The sequence below is a fragment of the Paroedura picta genome, chromosome 3 (genome assembly GCF_049243985.1).
Source record: "Paroedura picta isolate Pp20150507F chromosome 3, Ppicta_v3.0, whole genome shotgun sequence".
Taxonomy (NCBI): domain Eukaryota; kingdom Metazoa; phylum Chordata; class Lepidosauria; order Squamata; family Gekkonidae; genus Paroedura; species Paroedura picta.
Window position 1 is genome coordinate 11,056,034 of NC_135371.1, and position 16,609 is coordinate 11,072,642.

The window sequence follows — 16,609 nt, forward strand, 5'->3', positions numbered from 1 at the left end:
AGTTTACCCTTTCAACCCAAATAAATCATATTGCCAGAATTCCATGGGATTCTAGGAAGAGAGTCAAAGAAGCCGAAAGCAGGCCGGGCTGGGGAGAGATTAGGGTGGTGTAATGCCTCCCATGAATCGCTTGTAATCAGAAAATGTATCTGAATTAAGGATACTGGTTGGTCACACTGGGTTTCTATCAATAGCAGAGAGGCTGGAAATCTTATACCCTCAAATTTTTCAAACAGGATTTGGTTTCTCCCCTGTGTGTGTACTCTGATGCTTTTCAAAATGCCACTCACTGAATCTCTTTCCACACTCTAAGCCAGTGGTTCTAACCTCCCTAATGCTGTAACCCTTTAATACAGTTCTTCATGTTGTGGTGACCCCCAACCATAAAATTATGCAAGTATTATTTCATAGAAATTAGACCAAAACTGACCAATGGCATGAAGATCCATTGTTGATGATTGTATATAAATTGGTTATAAATTGTATATAAATTATTGTTCCTTTAAGATCGTTAGCGGGAGGAAATCATAGATGCGGCTCGTGCCAGGTATGTGCTAATTTACTACCAATTAAGGACCTTACACATTCTATCTATGGCTTTACTATTAAACAGTTATATTAGTTGTTACACAAAAAAATTGCATCTACTGTATTGTATGCCCTTGTGACAGATACTATATTGGAATTAGCACTAGATCCATAAGAATTAGATTTCAAGAGCATCAGTCCAAAGTAAGAAATTCAAACCTCGAAGCTCTGATCGTCAGCCACTGCATGAAATTTCAGCACACAGCAGATGAATTACGATTCTTCGGCATTGAACACGTCACCACCCACAGATATCATAAAATTGATGTACAGAAGAAACTTTTACAATGGGAATCCTTCTACATTTTTTCCATGGACACCCTGCAACCACAGGATTTAAATACAGCACTAGAACTGGCATGCTTCTTGTAGTGGTTTCAGGATGATTGTCCAAGATACTTGTTATTAAGACCCACACCTGGAATAACTTAGTCTGTATAAATTATGGTAGCAATTTAGTCAGTTGGGAACGTGTCAATACAGATCGGTATCATCATACCTATGTGAGCCTGTGGCCAGTATTATATTATTATTATATATAAGGTAAAGTATGATATGAATCAATAGTATATTTTAGACTTAAGGTTAATAATGATTAATATACTATTTGTATTATACTTGCAGGTTTAAATTATCAATACTTATAAAATTGATAAAAATACTGAAGAATCAGAGGTAGGAAGATCTTTTTACTTAGTGGATTTATTGTAATAATTTATTTTGATATTGTAATAATTCTTATTTAATGTTCAGGACCTGTCGAAAGAATCTCACTGAAAATGAATATTACCTGGATACCGTTCTGATAGAAGTCCTACAGAATAAAGAGATAAGGAAAACTACAAAAAAGGACACTTTTCGTTCTTTTATTAATATATTTATTGTATCGCCATTGGATAGGTCTATTTCTCTGTTTGGTTTATAAATTTTGGGGTGCCTTCAGAAGGAGAGGCAACAGTGGTGGTGCTCCCCCCACCCCTGGCCAAGCTGCTTGCCCTGCCGCAACCACTGTGAAAGGGTCATTCAACCCCCAAAGGGTTCCCGATCCCCAAGTTGAGAACCACTGCTCTAAGCATTCAAAAGGTTTATTTTCTGTGTTGAAGATAGCCACTGAATTTCTTTCCACAGTGTGAGCATTCAAAAGGCTTGTCCCCTGTATAGCTTCTGTAATGATTGTGAAGAGTGCCACTCTCACTGAATCTCTTCCCATACAGTGAGCATTCAAAAGGTGGGATCTCTGATGCTTTCAACAAGTGTCACTCTCATTGAATCTCTTTTCACACTCTAAGGATTCAAAACATTTCTATCTTGTGTGGGTTCTCTGATGCTGTTGAAGAGTGCCACTCGCACTGAATCTCTTTCCACACACTGAGCATTCAAAAGGTTTTTCCCCTGTGTGGGTTCTCTGATGCTGCTGAAGAGTGCCGCTCTGACTGAATCTCTTTCCACAGTGTGAACATTCAAAAGGTTTCTCTCCTGTGTGGGTTCTCTGATGACGTCGAAGAGTGCCACTCTCACTGAATTTCTTTCCACAGTGTGAGCATTCAAAAGGTTTCTCTCCTGTGTGGATTCTATGATGCTGTTGAAGAGTGCCACTCCGACTGAATCTCTTTCCACACAGTGAGCATTCAAAAGGCTTGTCCCCTGTATGGCTTCTCTGATGACTGTGAAGAGTGCCACTCTCACTGAATCTCTTCCCACAAAGTGAGCATTCAAAAGGTTTCTCTCCTGTGTGGATTCTTTGATGCCGTTGAAGAGTGCCGCTCTCACTGAATTTTTTCCCACATTGTGAGCATTCAAAAGGTTTCTCTCTTGTGTGGGTTCTCTGATGATTGTGAAGAGTGCCACTCTCACTGAATCTCTTCCCACAAACTGAGCATTCAAAAGGTTTCTCTCTTGTGTGGGTTCTCTGATGCTTTTGAAGATTGCCACTATGACTGAATCTCATTCCACACTCTAAGCATTCAAAAGATTTCTCTTCTGTGTGCGTTCTCTGATGCTGTTGAAGATAGCCACTCAGACTGAATCTCTTTCCACAAAGTGAGCATTCAAAAGGTCTTTCCCCTGTGTGGGTTCTCTTATGCTGTTGGAAATAGCCACTCTGACTGAATCGCTTTCCACACTCTAAGCATTCAAAAGGTTTCTCTCCTGTGTGGGTTCTCTGATGCCGTCGAAGAGTGCCACTCTCACTGAATTTCTTTTCACAGTGTGAGCATTCAAAAGGTTTCTCTCCTGTGTGGATTCTATGATGCTGTTGAAGAGTGGCAGTCCGACTGAATCTCTTTCCACACAGTGAGCATTCAAAAGGCTTGTCCCCTGTATGGCTTCTCTGATGATTCTGAAGACTGCCACTCTCACTGAATCTCTTCCCGCACAGTGAGCATTCAAAAGGTTTCTCTCCTGTGTGGGTTCTCTGATGCCGTTGAAGAGTGCCACTCTCACTGAATTTCTTTCCACAGTGTGAGCATTCAAAAGGCTTGTCCCCTGTATGGCTTCTTTGATGCTTATGAAGATAGCCACTCTCACTGAATCTCTTCCCACACAGTGAGCATTCAAAAGGTTTCTCTCCTGTGTGGGTTCTCTGATGCTTTTGAAGATTGCCACTCCAACTAAATTTCTTTCCACACTCTAAGCATTCAAAAGGTTTCTCCCCTGTGTGGGTTCTTTGATGCTTATGAAGATAACCACTCAGACTGAATCTCTTTCCACACAGTAAGCATTCAAAAGGTTTCTCTCCTGTGTGTGTTATTTGATGTTGTTGAAGAGTGCTACTCTCACTGAATTTATTTCCACACTGTGAGCATTCAAAAGGCTTGTCCCCTGCATGGGTTCTCTGATGCTGTTTATGGCTGCTACTGAATTTCTTTCCACACATGGACCACTGAATAGATTTCTCCCTTATGTATATTCTTTGCGGCACACAGCTATTTTTCTTTTCATTAGGTCTGCCGCGATTCCTGGCATTTTCTTTTGTAACTTCATTTTTAAATCTGTCCAGCAGTTGTTGATGAAGTTCCTCACCCTCCTCATTCCTGCGATAGTTCCCTGCTGGATTAAACACAGAGATCCTCTTAATCTTAAGGATACCTCCCCCTCCCCCACAGGACCCACAGCGGATATTTTGCCCAGAAATATTTTCTGAGCCTTCAGATTTCGGGCCACAAAAACTGCCCTCTTGCCTTACCCAGCAAGTCTTAGGACTATGGCAAACCAAACACTGCTCAGAAGTGAATCAGAAATCCCCTATGAGTTCTTCTGGCCTGTTCCCTGGACTTAATCCTAAAAAATACTCAGTGAGCCAGCTCATTTGGGATGGAAATATTCTCTTGGGATTGTCTTGAGAACCTCTCCAACCTTTCTTTGGAGTCAGGTCCGCTCCTTGTCTCCATGAGATTCTCTACTATACTGCTGGCTTTTTTTTTTTTGCAAAGGGAGTAGTCAGAGAGAGAGAGATATATCATACTTCTAAAGGAAAGGAAATCAGTTCAAGAGTAAGAATTGTTCTGGAAGGGCCGAAGTATAGCGAAGACCAGTATCAGGGGGATGCAACTGTGAGGTAAAGCTTCCTTATCATTTTTCAAGATGGACTCAATATTGTGTTAATTTGTTAAATGTGAGAAACTGTATCTATTCAAGTAACCAGGAGTGAAGGTGGATTAGGAGCCTGCTGTAAGTGCTGGAAAATGCCATCCAAGAGGACTCTTGATGGGGTCCTTCAGATCACCCTACCCTTGAGAGGTAGAAAGCATATTACGGGTATAGAACAGAAGGAAACATGCCAATTTTATGATCATGCTGTGCTTGTTGATATTTTCTTCCTCCATCAGCATGACAAGTGTTACATACAGAAGCTTAGGCTAAAGGTGGAATACTTGTGGGGCCACAAATGGTGCCAACAAATACCAGGTCTTTCATGTATTATTAGATAGAACAGTGAGATTTTCCTGTGTTTTTGTGTTTGTTTTTTTTGCTTATCTGTGGAAACTGTGCTAGCTAGTGAGGTCTTCTTTTTACAGCCTTAATCAACCTTTAACAAAATTATACATATGCTAGCAAGAAAGTTCACTGCAAGCAGGAATGCAATGGGTGCTAGGACCCAGGGGACACCGGGACGTGCAGATCTTTTTCTGTGTGCGTCTCTCTCCCCCTCTCGCTGCGTGCCTTGGTGTGCCTCACAGCAGGAGGCATAGCACATAATCAGGGCTGGTTTGTAGGAGGGAAGGAGTGCTGGTGTGCAATTTGGTGTTACATAGTTAACTTGTGCCCCAGTTGAACGGGAAGCATGGAAGATCACTCCAGTATCTTGAAGAGGCACGAAGATCTACAGGGAAGATCTAAGTCAGGCGAGGAGACATGCTTCCTCTCCGGCCCTCTCTCCCCTGGGACCTTCTCCATCCTAAGAATATGCTCTGCCAGTGAGCCACAGGAACCCTCAAGTAGCAGGGCAGGCCTCAATATGGTGTATTAAAATTCCGCCTTTTGCTTCATGCCTCATCACAAGGGCAGCAAGTCACACCTTCAGCACCCATGACAGATCCTTACCCAGAAAGGCCACATTCTCACAGTTCTCCAGCATGACTTCCTTGCACAGAGCTCTTTGGCCTGGATCCAGCAGGGCCCACTCTGCTGCGGAGAAAGAGACGGACACCTCCTCCAAGGAGAACTGGAAGACAAAGCAGATTCTCTCCTCAGAAACCTTGTACAGACTGCAGAACCAAAAGCCATGTTGTTTCCCGCTCAACTATCCTACCTGGACTGGAGATATGGTGGCAGTTTCCACCACTTTGAAAAGATGAAGATTCAACAGCATCTCTTCACCACCTGTTAGTGAGGCAAAAAAGGGGAGGAAGGATATGTTTACCTCATTGTTCCCTCCATCACACACCCCATTCGCAGGATTGTGTAACCTTGCCCTGTTAACACTCAATACATATCTCCCCATAGCCCCACATGTAAAGAAGCCAATTTTCCCCCTTATTCCTCGGCCCCAGAGACTGGTTTTCAGAGCTCTGCTGCCCCAGGAGCTGGAGGCTCCCTACATTCACCAGCCTGAATAGCTAAGCCGAGGCTTCTCCACCTCCTCCCTTTTGAGCCACCCTGGCGTCCTCTTAGTGATTTTTTCTTTTTCTTTTTCTTTTTTTAGATCTTAGGGCCTGTGTAAAGTCTGGGGTATCCCAGCCTGAAATTTGCCTGCCTGAATTTGTCTAAGTGCCTTTTGGAGGCATCACAGTTAGTGGACATGGAGGGCATTTCTGCACTTTAAAAGGTAGACATTTATTCCGCCCCTTCCCGATGACATCACCAACATCCAGCATCTGGGCAGTAACCGACCGGCTACATCCTCTGTTTTAAAGCGCTAGTTGGGGAATCCCAAAAAGTGGATTGACCAACCAATGTAGTGGTAGCTAATGGAGAACAACCAGCAGGCAAAGAGCAGAGGGGATGGAATGGAGGCTCAAACGCGCCAAAGGCCCTCGCACCCGCCTCCCTCTGCCTTGTTCCCGAGGATGGGAATTTCTTTTTGAAAATGGCTAACTTCCTGGAGCAACAAACAGGCGGACAAGCGTTCAGGCGATGCCAGAAATAAAATGTTTTTCGCAAAGTAGTCACACAAAGCATGACTCTAAAGACCCCCATCCCCCCGATCAGGAACTAGATTGTTTTTTTTAAAGTATCAAGATTCATGATTCCATAAGAGGCAGAGTTCAAAAAGCACCAGGCACCTATGATTAGATGCATTAGGCTTAGCAACAGAGAATTATTGCATTAAAAATAAAATCAGTGGGCATCGCAAGACCTTTAAAGCATGGAGAAAGGAGACTTGCTTCCTGGCTTGATTGACAGGCAGAAGAGAGTCACGTGTAAAGCGCGTTGCTCTCTTCCACCATTTAAAGCAGGCGATGTGCAGGGTGAGGAGCGTGGAAAGCAGGCAGGTGAAAGCAATGTAGGAAAAAGGTGAGGAGAGGCTTGGAGATGAAATAATGTTTAGTGTGACACCATTCAACAGGTGAAACGCTATTTTTTCTGATGTGCAGAAATGTAAAGAGTTGCAAATTAACTCTGTGCTAAGTACTTGATTTCTCTCCTGACTGGCACTCTCTGCCCATCAAACTCACAGTGAGCCCCTGTGGCCTCCAGGCACGATGAGTCCTTCCCACCAGAGAGGGCATCTTGGGCACGCTCCACCGCCTGCACCCCCCTCCCTTCCTCAGAAGGAGCTCCTTCAGGGCCTGTAGGTTCTATCTTCACGGGTGGTCCCAACCTCTGAAAGAGCAGCGAGAAAGAGGGGTAAGACCAAGCAAGAGACCAAACGTCAGGAGAGTTTTCTGGAGGGATGAGAAATTCTTGAGGGGAAGAGGGGTCTGAAGGAGGCTGTCTCTCCTTGGAATAATTAACACTTGGAAAAATGTCCGGCAGGAAAACTTTACGCCAGTGGTCCCCAACCCCCGGACCGGGGACTGGTACCGGTCCGTGAACTAGCTCCTCCTCATCCTCCTCCTCGGCTGCTGCATCAGGGCTGCCCTGCCACTCTGCTGCCAGCTCACCTTTGGTGCTCTCCAGCGGCCACCATGGCTGGGGCTCCCCCTTGGCATGGCACTGCACAGCTGCTGCTGGCAGCGCCGTCAGTGGGCGGCGGGAAGTCAGGGGCACCGGCAGAAAAGCAAGTGGAGCAGGGACTCAGGCAGCGGCAACGTCCCTCGGCAAAAGACTACCCCCCCCCCGGGGCTCAGTAAAATTGTCAAGCGACTGGTCCCCGGTGGTAAAAAGGTTGGGGACCACTGCTTTAAGCTATAGCAAGAAATCGTGGCTTGAATGGGACACACCTGCAGGAAATCCCCTCACCTGCTCCGCCTGCCTCTTCTCTTCTGCCTGGCTCAGGAGGAAACCTTCGGCCAGGGCCACCGCCTGGGAACTGGACTCCGGCCCGCATTCTCTCACCCAGCCCTGCATCTCCTGGGGCAGGAGGGCCAGGAACTGTTCCAGGATCACTAGGTCCAGGATCTGCTTCTTGGTGCGCCTCTCTGGCTCCAGCCAGCGGCTGCAGAGTCCATGGAGCTGGCTGCAAACCTCTCGGGGCCCATCGGCCTCCAGGTAGCAGAACTGCCGGAAGCGCTGGCAATGTTCCCCTGAAGCTGCAGAGGGCTGGGAAGGGGTCTCTGGCACTGGGCCTGCCCAGAATTCAGCACCACCCCCAGACTGGGTGGGATGGGGGCTTTTGCTTGCTGCCCTGCCAGTCCCAGGTCTTCCTTGGTCCTCTTTTTCCATCTCCTGCCCCTTCTGTTGGGTCACCTCTGACTCCGTAATGATGCCTTTATTCACTCGGCCATGAAGACAGGCTTCTCCCTGGGGGGATGGAGAGAGACAGATAACAACAGGTCAAAAGTAAAAGGGAAAAGACTGGAGAGACACCCCTGGACTTCACCAACCTTCCCATGATCAGGAGACAAGTGAGCACCGCCCTGGGGGACCAGAATAAAAGTGCTTCTTCTGGATCAGAGAACATCCGCCATTTTGCCATATGACAGATCAAGCCATCTTAGATATTCATCTTGGGTTCTTAGAGAAATTTGGAGAAAACTGGGATTTAGTTCCAAATTCCTGAAGTACAAGAACACTCCCTCTGCACCACTGGAGTAGCAGACATCCTGCGAATTCCTGGGAATTCCTCTGGCTTCCATCCATGCTCAGCTCTGACCGTATATTAAAGTCTACAATTAAAGCAAGCACCAGCAAGACACCAGAAGGCTGCAGGGCTCCCTGCTTCCAAGGGAAACCTGCCCAGGCCCAAAGGATCCCCTGGAGGTGGCAGGGCGGGGAGAACAAGTCTTTCCTCCAGAGAAGCCTCAGCCTTTCCTCCGGGCCCCATATTCAAACCCTCCCTGACAGAAGGAAGGATAGTTTTCCAGAGTCCAGCCTCTTTCGGGAACAAGCCTTGGACGCCTTTGGAGGGCTACTCAGCATTTCAGTGCTGTCCTGCCACAAATGGTTGTTGCGGGAAAGAGGGGGACCAGCCAAGTTCAGCTTTTCCTTTCTTTTCAGGGTTGCCAGTTCCAGGTTGGGAAATTCCTGGAGATTTGGGGAGTGGAGATTTGGGGTCATTCCTGGGCCAGATGCCCTATATGGTGCTCCCAGGGGCTGTCCCTGCACTCTGCCGACAGTCATCCCAGGGCCAGAGCCCTTCTTCTGCCCCCAGGGGCCGCCCCTTCACTTCGGGGGCTTGCGCTCCAGGCCCAGATTCCTCTGAGCGGAACGGAAAATCCACGCCAGCTTTTCGTTGCGTTGTTGTCCTCCTGCAATGGCACCCAATGGAGGCCGCGCCGCTCTCGGGCCTTCACGCCTCCCCCTGTCGCCCCCCACACACACTCTGAAGCCCCAGCGGTGCAGATGCGGGGCCCAAGGGGTTGCCAACCTGCAGGCGGGGCCTGGAGTTCCCCCGGGATCGCACCTGACAGAGCTTCGGCCCCCGGGGGGGAAACCCCGCTCGGGAGGGAGGGAGGCCCCGACCCACCCCAGGAGGCGTCCCCAAGAGCCCCCTCCCCTTTCGGGTGCCCAGCCCTTCCCCCCCAGCCCCCCCCTTCCTCCCTCCTTCCCAGGACGGGGCTGGCGGACCTCCCGGGCGGCTGCGACGCCGGATTCCCTCCGCTTCTCTTTCCCCTCCGCACCAAGCCCCGCCCCTTCCCCAAAGGAGCACTTCCCCCCCTCCCCTCCCCGCTCTTTGTGGGTCCTCTCTAGGCCGAGACTCGGCGGCCTTAACCCTCTCCGTGCTGCAGAGGAAGCCGAGGGGCTCCTGTCCTGGGAGGATTAACGAGCCTCTGCCCGCGATCGGTGTTCAAATATCTCCAATACTGAGATCTCTAACATCGAGATCATTGTTAGATCTATTGTATTGGTGCCACCCTCTTCTGAATATTATTCTCTCCACCAGGCTGAACTAAGATCAGAATTGTGACCACGGCCGCTATATGTTATATGTAACTTTTGCTGATGTTAATTGGGGTTTTTATGGGAATTTTATTGTGTTTTAACTATTTATGTTGTAAACCGCCCTGAGACCTATTTGGAGAAGGGCGGTCTAAAAATTAAATAATAATAATAATAAAATGCATTTGGAGAGAATATGAGCCGCCGTGCATTTTTACACGGTGTCTGTTGTGGTGTTTCTTAAGGTGTTTTCAACAGACTTATAAAATTTGCAGATATGCAGATGATACCACTGTAATGGCAGAAAGTGAAGAGGAACTAAAGAGCCTGTTGATGCGGGTGAAGGAGAGTGGAAAAGTTGGCTTGAAACTCAACATCAAGAAAACTAAGATCATGGCATCCGGCCCTCTTGATTCCTGGCAAATAGACGAGGAAGAAATGGTGACAGATTTTATTTTCCTGGGCTCCAAGATCACTGCAGATGGGGACTGCAGCAAAGAAATTAAAAGACGCTTGCTCCTGGGGAGGAAAGCTATGGCAAATCTAGACAGCATCCTAAAAAGCAGAGACATCACCCTGCCAACAAAAGTGCATTTAGTCAAGGCTATGGTATTCCCAGTTGCAATATAGCTCTGAGAGAACTGCTCTGTGGGAACAGCTCTAACAAAACTGTGACTCTCCCAAAGTCACCCAGAGGACTGCATGAGGAGTGGGGAATCAAACCCAGTTCTCCAGATCAGAGTCCACCGCTCTTTAACGATTACATCATGATGGTGTAATGCAGAATTCTACATTTAATTCTACAGCTAATCTTCCAAACTCCCCCTTGGCAAGTTACTGGAGATTGCCCCCCCCCCAGGAGGGCTGGAGCCTAAATAACCATGAACTCCACCCCCTGGTGGAGCCTCTTTCCTCCATCCCCATTGGGGCATGTGCTGTTGTCTCTTCCCTAAGTCCCCTGGGAAGTGTAGGCAGTTGGAGCCTCTCCACCAGGAAGCCATTTCAGAATATAGGCCCAGGGCAGCCATTTTATGACTTGGATCAGCCTCCAGGCCCCATTTCGCCACAGGGTCCATCATGGTGAATTTTATGGGTATCACTCGGATCTAGATGATTGAAACCGGATCCTCATGCATTCATTGGATTTTTATATTGAAACCCAATAAAACCATGTTCATTCTGTAGATCATATCTTAGACTAGCGATCCCCAACCTGTGGGCCGCAGACCACATGTGGTCCTTCGACTAATTGGAGGTGGGCCGCAAAGGACGCCTTCTCCCCCCCCCCCCCGGCCCTTTACTTCATCCCCCCGGCCCTTTACAACACACTTCGGGTGTTATTGTCTCCCATCACTCCCAAATGGGACTATCTCGTTGCAGAGAAACAAGCTCAGGGTTCCCATTGATTTGTCATTGTCATGAGTTACAATTTCCATGAAAATAAAATGTTCCTTATGTTCATTGTTGTGGCGTGTCTGTATCTTATTTTGAAGGGATGTTTAAACATTACCATAGCGATGAGAGATTATTAGGGCAGTGGTTGAGAGTAGAGGAGTAAACTACCCCCCCCCACCGGGCCTCAGTAAAATTGTCAAACATTGAGTGGTCCCCGGTGATAAAAAGCTTGGGGACCACTGTCTTAGACAATAGGCAACGCCACAAGAACAATACATCCCCATGTGGTAGAGCTGCAATTGAACCAAAACATGGTTGAAATACATGGATCCTCATAATTACTGCATCCGGTCTAAGAAACATTGAATCCAGTAGCACCTTTTAAGATGAACAGTCTTTTATTCAAGGCAGAAGCTTTACACACGGGGGAAAAAAGGATTCATTTTGAAATTTGCCATGAATGAAGTGAAAATCTTCCACGGTTTTGCTCCTTCATAAGGAAGCCAAAACACCCTTCAAAAAGCCTTCAACAGAAACAGAAATTCTGTAAACAAATGCTTGGGGGTGGGGGGGGGGCAACATAAATTAAATCTTCCCCAGGCGAAGCAACAAGGCTGAGAATTCCCCCCCCCCCCACATCCAATCAGAGGCTGAAGGAAGTAGGGCAGGGCAGCCTCTTTTGTCCTCTAACAGCCACCATAGAAACTTTTTGGAAAGAGGCACAGCCCTGTTGGTAGTCTTCCTCCAAAAACACCAATTATTAGAAGAGTAAAACAAGGGGGCGTATTGGCTCCCCGGCTTAGCTTCTGAGATCTGATGGGTTGGGGCTGGCCTGGGCTAGTATCTAATGTCTCTCTTCTGCTAGCCTGACATGAGTGCTTCTCTGAACTTAGACGACAGCTCCCCTAGAAATAGATGTATCAAGGGTGTACTTTTTCTTCAGTGACTTTTCCAAGGTTGTATCTTGGACACATACAAGTCTGTACCAGAATGCCTTTCCGCGGCAAGAGACTTACCATTCTTAACACGTGTGAAACGGGGGCTGGCCATGTTAGTCTGAAGCCTGAGAACCAAGTTATCCCCCTCTTTATCTGAAGAAGTGTGCAGGCACCTGGAAGCCTATACCCAGGACTGAACTTCGCAGGTCGTAAAGATGTCACTAGACTCAAAACGTTCTTTTACAAGAATGAACCTCAACCTGGCAGGACTTGTTCTGCATAACTTCACTTATTACAATAGGTTTGGTGTACGGAGTGCAAACGTCCTCCAGGCATTCTGGGAGGGGAAGAATAAGGGAGGCGGAGAGTGACCTCTGAAACAAGAAACAGCTGTGATATTGTACCTCTTTATTCACTACCCTAACGAGTCTCAAAGCAGCTAACAAAGGTCTTTCCCTTCCTCTCCGCACATAAAGGGCACGCTGTGAGGGAGGTGGGGCTTTGAGAGAACTGCTGTGTGAGAACAGCTCTATAAGAACTGTGACTGGCCCAAGGTCACCCAGCTGGCTCAATTTGTGGGGGGAGTGGGGAATGAAACATGGTTCGTCAGATTAGAGCCTGTTGCTCTTAAACACTACACCGTGTTGACTCTAACCACTCCTGTCTGAACTCAGTCTGGGGAATGTGTAAAGGACTTCAGAAGAGGGGGGAACCAGAATAGCCGCCTAGCAGAGGCCTTCAGGACCATGTGGGGTTTGACAAAAGCCGTCTTCCATTGCAGCTGCTTCTCAATCACAGCTCTCAGGCACTGGTTCAGGACGGTGGCAGCAGCAGCAGGTAGTCCAGCCGACAAAGTCAGAGAACAAGGCAGCAAAACATATTCAGCACAACTAACAGGGCCAGAGTTGACCAAGATGTGGTGATGGAGACAGACATGGGGGGCTTTGGAGGGAAAAACTTCTCTCTTCCTTTAAATGGTCATCGTCATTTGCCATATGTTGTAAACTGTTTTAATTGTTATATGGGGATTTAAAAATGTATGGGTATTCCTATTTTGTTAACAGCCACGAGCCAGTTATAGGAGTGGTGGTATAAAAATCAAATAAATAAATAAACAAAAATAAAGAAGGCATTATGGGATTAAATTTACCCTTTCAACCCAAATAAATCATATTGCTAGAATTCCATGGGATTGTAGGCAGAGAGTCAAAAAAGCTCAAAGAAGGCTGGGCTGGGGAGAGGTTAGGATGGTGTAATGCCTCCCACGAACCGCTTGTCATCAAAAAGTGTATCTGAATAAAGGATACTGGCTGGTCACACTGTGTTTAAGCAACTAGCAGTTACTCCGACTGAATCCCTTTCCACACAGTCTAAGCATTCAAAAGATTTGTCTCCTGTGTTGGTTCTCTGATGCTGTTGAAGAGTACCACTCCGAGTGAATCTAAGCATTTAAATGGTTTCTCTCCTGTGTGGGTTCCCTGATGCTTATGAAGATGGCCACTATGACTGAATCTCTTTCCACACAGTGAGCATTCAAAAGGTTTTTCCCCTGTGTGGGATCTCTGATGCTGCTGAAGAGTGCCACTCTGACTGAATCTCTTTCCACACTCTAAGCATTCAAAAGGTTTCTCTCCTGTGTGGATTCTCTGATGCTTCTGAAGATGGCCACTATGACTGAATCTCTTTCCACAGTCTAAGCATTCAAAAGGTTTCTCTCCTGTGTGGGTTCTCTGATGTTGTTGAAGAAGACCACTCTGTCTGAATCTCTTTCCACACTCTAAGCATTCAAAAGGTTTCTCTCCTGTGTGGATTCTCTGATGCTGTTGAAGATAGTTACTCCGACGAAATCCCTTTCCACACAGTGAGCATTCAAAAGGTTTTTCCCCTGTGTGCGATCTCTGATGCTGTTGAAGACAGCCACTCTGACTGAATCTCTTTCCACACTCTAAGCATTCAAAAGGTTTCTCTCCTGTGTGGGTTCTCTGATGTCGTTGAAGAGTGCCATTCTCACTGAATTTCTTTCCACAGTGTGAACATTCAAAAGGCTTGTCCCCTGTATGGCTTCTCTGATGCTTGTGAAGAGTACCACTCTCACCGAATCTCTTCCCACACAGTGAGCATTCAAAAGGTTTCTCCCCTGTGTGGGTTCGCTGATGCTGCTGAAGATGACCCCTCTGTCTGAATCTCTTTCCACACTGTAAGCATTCAAAAGGTTTCTCTCCTGTGTGCGTTCTCTGATGCCGTTGAAGCGTGCCACTCTCACTGAATTTCTTTCCACAGTGTGAGCATTCAAAAGGTTTCTCTCCTGTGTGGGTTCTCTGATGCTTATGAAGATGGCCACTCCAACTGAATCTCTTTCCACACAGTGAGCATTCAAAAGGTTTTTCCCCTGTGTGGGTTCTCCGATGCTGCTGAAGATGTCCACTCTCATTGAATCTCTTTCCACACTCTAAGCATTCAAAAGGTTTCTCTCCTGTGTGGGTTTTCTGATGCCGTTGAAGAGTGCCACTATCACTGAATTTCTTTCCACAGTGTGAGCATTCAAAAGGCTTGTCCCCTGTATGGTTTCTCTGATGATTTTGAAGAGTGCCACTCTCACTGAATCTCTTTCCACACAGTGAGCATTCAAAAGGTTTTTCCCCTGTGTGGGTTCTCAGATGCTGCTGAAGATTTCCACTCTGACTGAATCTCTTTCCACACTCTAAGCATTCAAATGGTTTCTCTCCTGTGTGGGTTCTCTGATGTCGTTGAAGAGTGCTACTCTCACTAAATTTCTTTCCACACTGTGAGCATTCAAAAGGTTTCTCTCCAGTGTGGGTCCTCTTATGATGTTTAAGATGGCCACTCCAACTGAATCTCTTTCCACACAGTGAGCATTCAAAAGGCTTTTCCCCTGTGTGGGTTCTCTGATGCTGCTGAAGATGTCCACTCTGACCGAATCTCTTTCCACACTCTAAGCATTCAAAAGGTTTCTCTCCTGTGTGGGTTCTCTGATGCCGTTGAAGAGTGCCACTCTCATTGAATTTCTTTCCACACTGTGAGCATTCAAAAGGCTTGTCCTCTGTAGAGCTTCTCTGATGATTTCGAAAAGTGCCACTCTCACTCAATCTCTTCCCACACAGTGAGTATTCAAAAGGTTTTTCCCCTGTGTGGGTTCTCTGATGCTGCTGAAGATGTCCACTCTGACTGAATCTCTTTCCACACTCTAAGCATTCAAAAGGTTTCTCTCCTGTGTGGGTTCTCTGATGCCGTTTAAGAGTGCCACTCTCACTGAATTTTTTTCCACAGTGTGAGCATTCAAAAGGTTTCTCTCCTGTGTGTGTTCTCTGATGCCGTTTAAGAGTGCAACTCTCACTGAATTTCTTTCCACAGTGTGAGCATTCAAAAGGCTTGTCCCCTGTGTGGGTTCTCTGTTGCTGTTTATGGTTGCTACTGAATCTCTTTCTACACATGGACCACTGAAAAGGTTTCTCCCTTCTTTGTAGTCTTTGCTGCACACAGCTATTTTTCCTTATTCTAGGTATGCCTCCATTCCTGTAATTTTCTTTCATAGCTTCATTTTTAAATCTGTCCGGTAGTTGCTGATCAAGTTCCTCACCCTCCTCATTCCTGTGATAGTCTCCTGCTGGATTAAACAGAGAGATCCTCTTAATCTTAAGGATTCCACCCCCTCCCCCACAGGAGCCACAGCTGACCTCTTGCCCATAAGGAGTATCTGAGCCTTCAGATTTTGGGCCATCAGAAAACCCCCTTCCCCCTTACCCAGCAGGCTTTAGGACTGTGGCAAACCATCCCCCATTGGTTTTTCTGGCCGGTTCCCTGGAAGTAATCCTGAAGAAAACTCACTCTCATTTGGGATGGAAATATTCTCTTTGGTTGCAGGGTCATTCCTTGTCTCCACCGAATTCACTACTATAATTCTGGCTTCTTTTGCTAAAAGAGAGTCATCAGAGAGAGAGAGAGCGATAGATATATCATCGTTCTAAGAGATCAATTCAAGAGTATAAATTGCTCTGGAAGGGCTGAAGCATGGCGAAGATCGAAGGCCATAGAGTGAACCAGTATTAGGGGAATGCATCTGTGAGTTAAAGGTTCCTTAGCATTTTCCAAGGTGCACTCAAGATTGCATTAATTTGTTAAATGTGAGAAACTGTATGTATTCAAGTAACCAGGAGGGAAGGTGGATTAGGAGTCTTGGGAAGGTGGAGAAGTGCTGGAAAATTCCATCCAGGAGCACTTTTGATGGGGTCCTTGGGAAGACCCTTCCCTTGAAAGGTAGGAAGCATAATACGGGTATAGACCAGACGGAAACATGGCAATTTTATGATCATGCTGTGCTTGTTGATATTTTCTTCCTCCATCAGGATGACTAGTGTTACATACAGAAGCTTAGGCTAAAGCTGGAATACTTGTGGGGCCACAAATGGGGCCATCTAATACCAGGTCTTTCATGTATTATTAGAAAGAACAGTGAGCTTTTTCTGTGTTTCTTTTGCTTATTTGTAGAAATGGTGCTAGTTAGTGAGGTCTTCCTTTTAAAGACTTAATCAACCTTTAAGTAAAGGTAAAGGTATCCCCTGTGCAAGCACCGAGTCATGTCTGACCCTTGGGGTGACGCCCTCTAGCGTTTTCATGGCAGACTCAATACAGGGTGGTTTGCCAGTGCCTTCCACAGTCATTATCGTTTACCCCCCAGCAAGCTGGGTACTCATTTTACCGACCTCGGAAGGATGGAAGGCTGAGTCAACCTTGAGCCAGCTGCTGGG

The 16,609-nt window shown here is 46.7% G+C and overlaps 2 protein-coding genes across 2 annotated transcripts in view; both read right to left on the reverse strand.

The window, feature by feature from the left end:
• The window catches only part of LOC143834247 (uncharacterized), a 69,087-nt gene that overhangs the window by 2,608 nt on the left and 49,870 nt on the right, over positions 1-16,609 (reverse strand). The window contains exons 6-8 of the mRNA XM_077330905.1: positions 15,690-15,776; positions 13,285-15,468; positions 1,899-3,384 (exon numbers count right to left, since the gene is read on the reverse strand). Coding sequence (XP_077187020.1) covers positions 1,899-3,384; positions 13,285-15,468; positions 15,690-15,776 — 3,757 coding nt within the window. The remainder of the gene's footprint in view (positions 1-1,898; positions 3,385-13,284; positions 15,469-15,689; positions 15,777-16,609) is intronic.
• Positions 3,548-9,123, reverse strand: LOC143834417 (zinc finger and SCAN domain-containing protein 31-like). Its single transcript, XM_077331249.1, has 5 exons — positions 8,999-9,123; positions 7,432-7,932; positions 5,339-5,409; positions 5,131-5,251; positions 3,548-3,636 (listed from the first exon to the last, which is right to left on the reverse strand). Exons 2-3 carry the CDS (start codon positions 7,852-7,854, stop codon positions 5,389-5,391), a joined length of 444 nt encoding a protein of 147 aa, XP_077187364.1. The 5' UTR covers positions 7,855-7,932; positions 8,999-9,123; the 3' UTR covers positions 3,548-3,636; positions 5,131-5,251; positions 5,339-5,388.

Bases quoted from the DNA above. Each gene is read 5' to 3' on its own strand.
- LOC143834417 (XM_077331249.1), bottom strand. From the start codon at position 7,854: ATGGAAAAAGAGGACCAAGGAAGACCTGGGACTGGCAGGGCAGCAAGC. The intron at 5,410-7,431 runs GTGAGGGGATTT...CCTCACTAACAG, and splicing joins AGAAGAGGCAGGCGGAGCAG to GTGGTGAAGAGATGCTGTTG.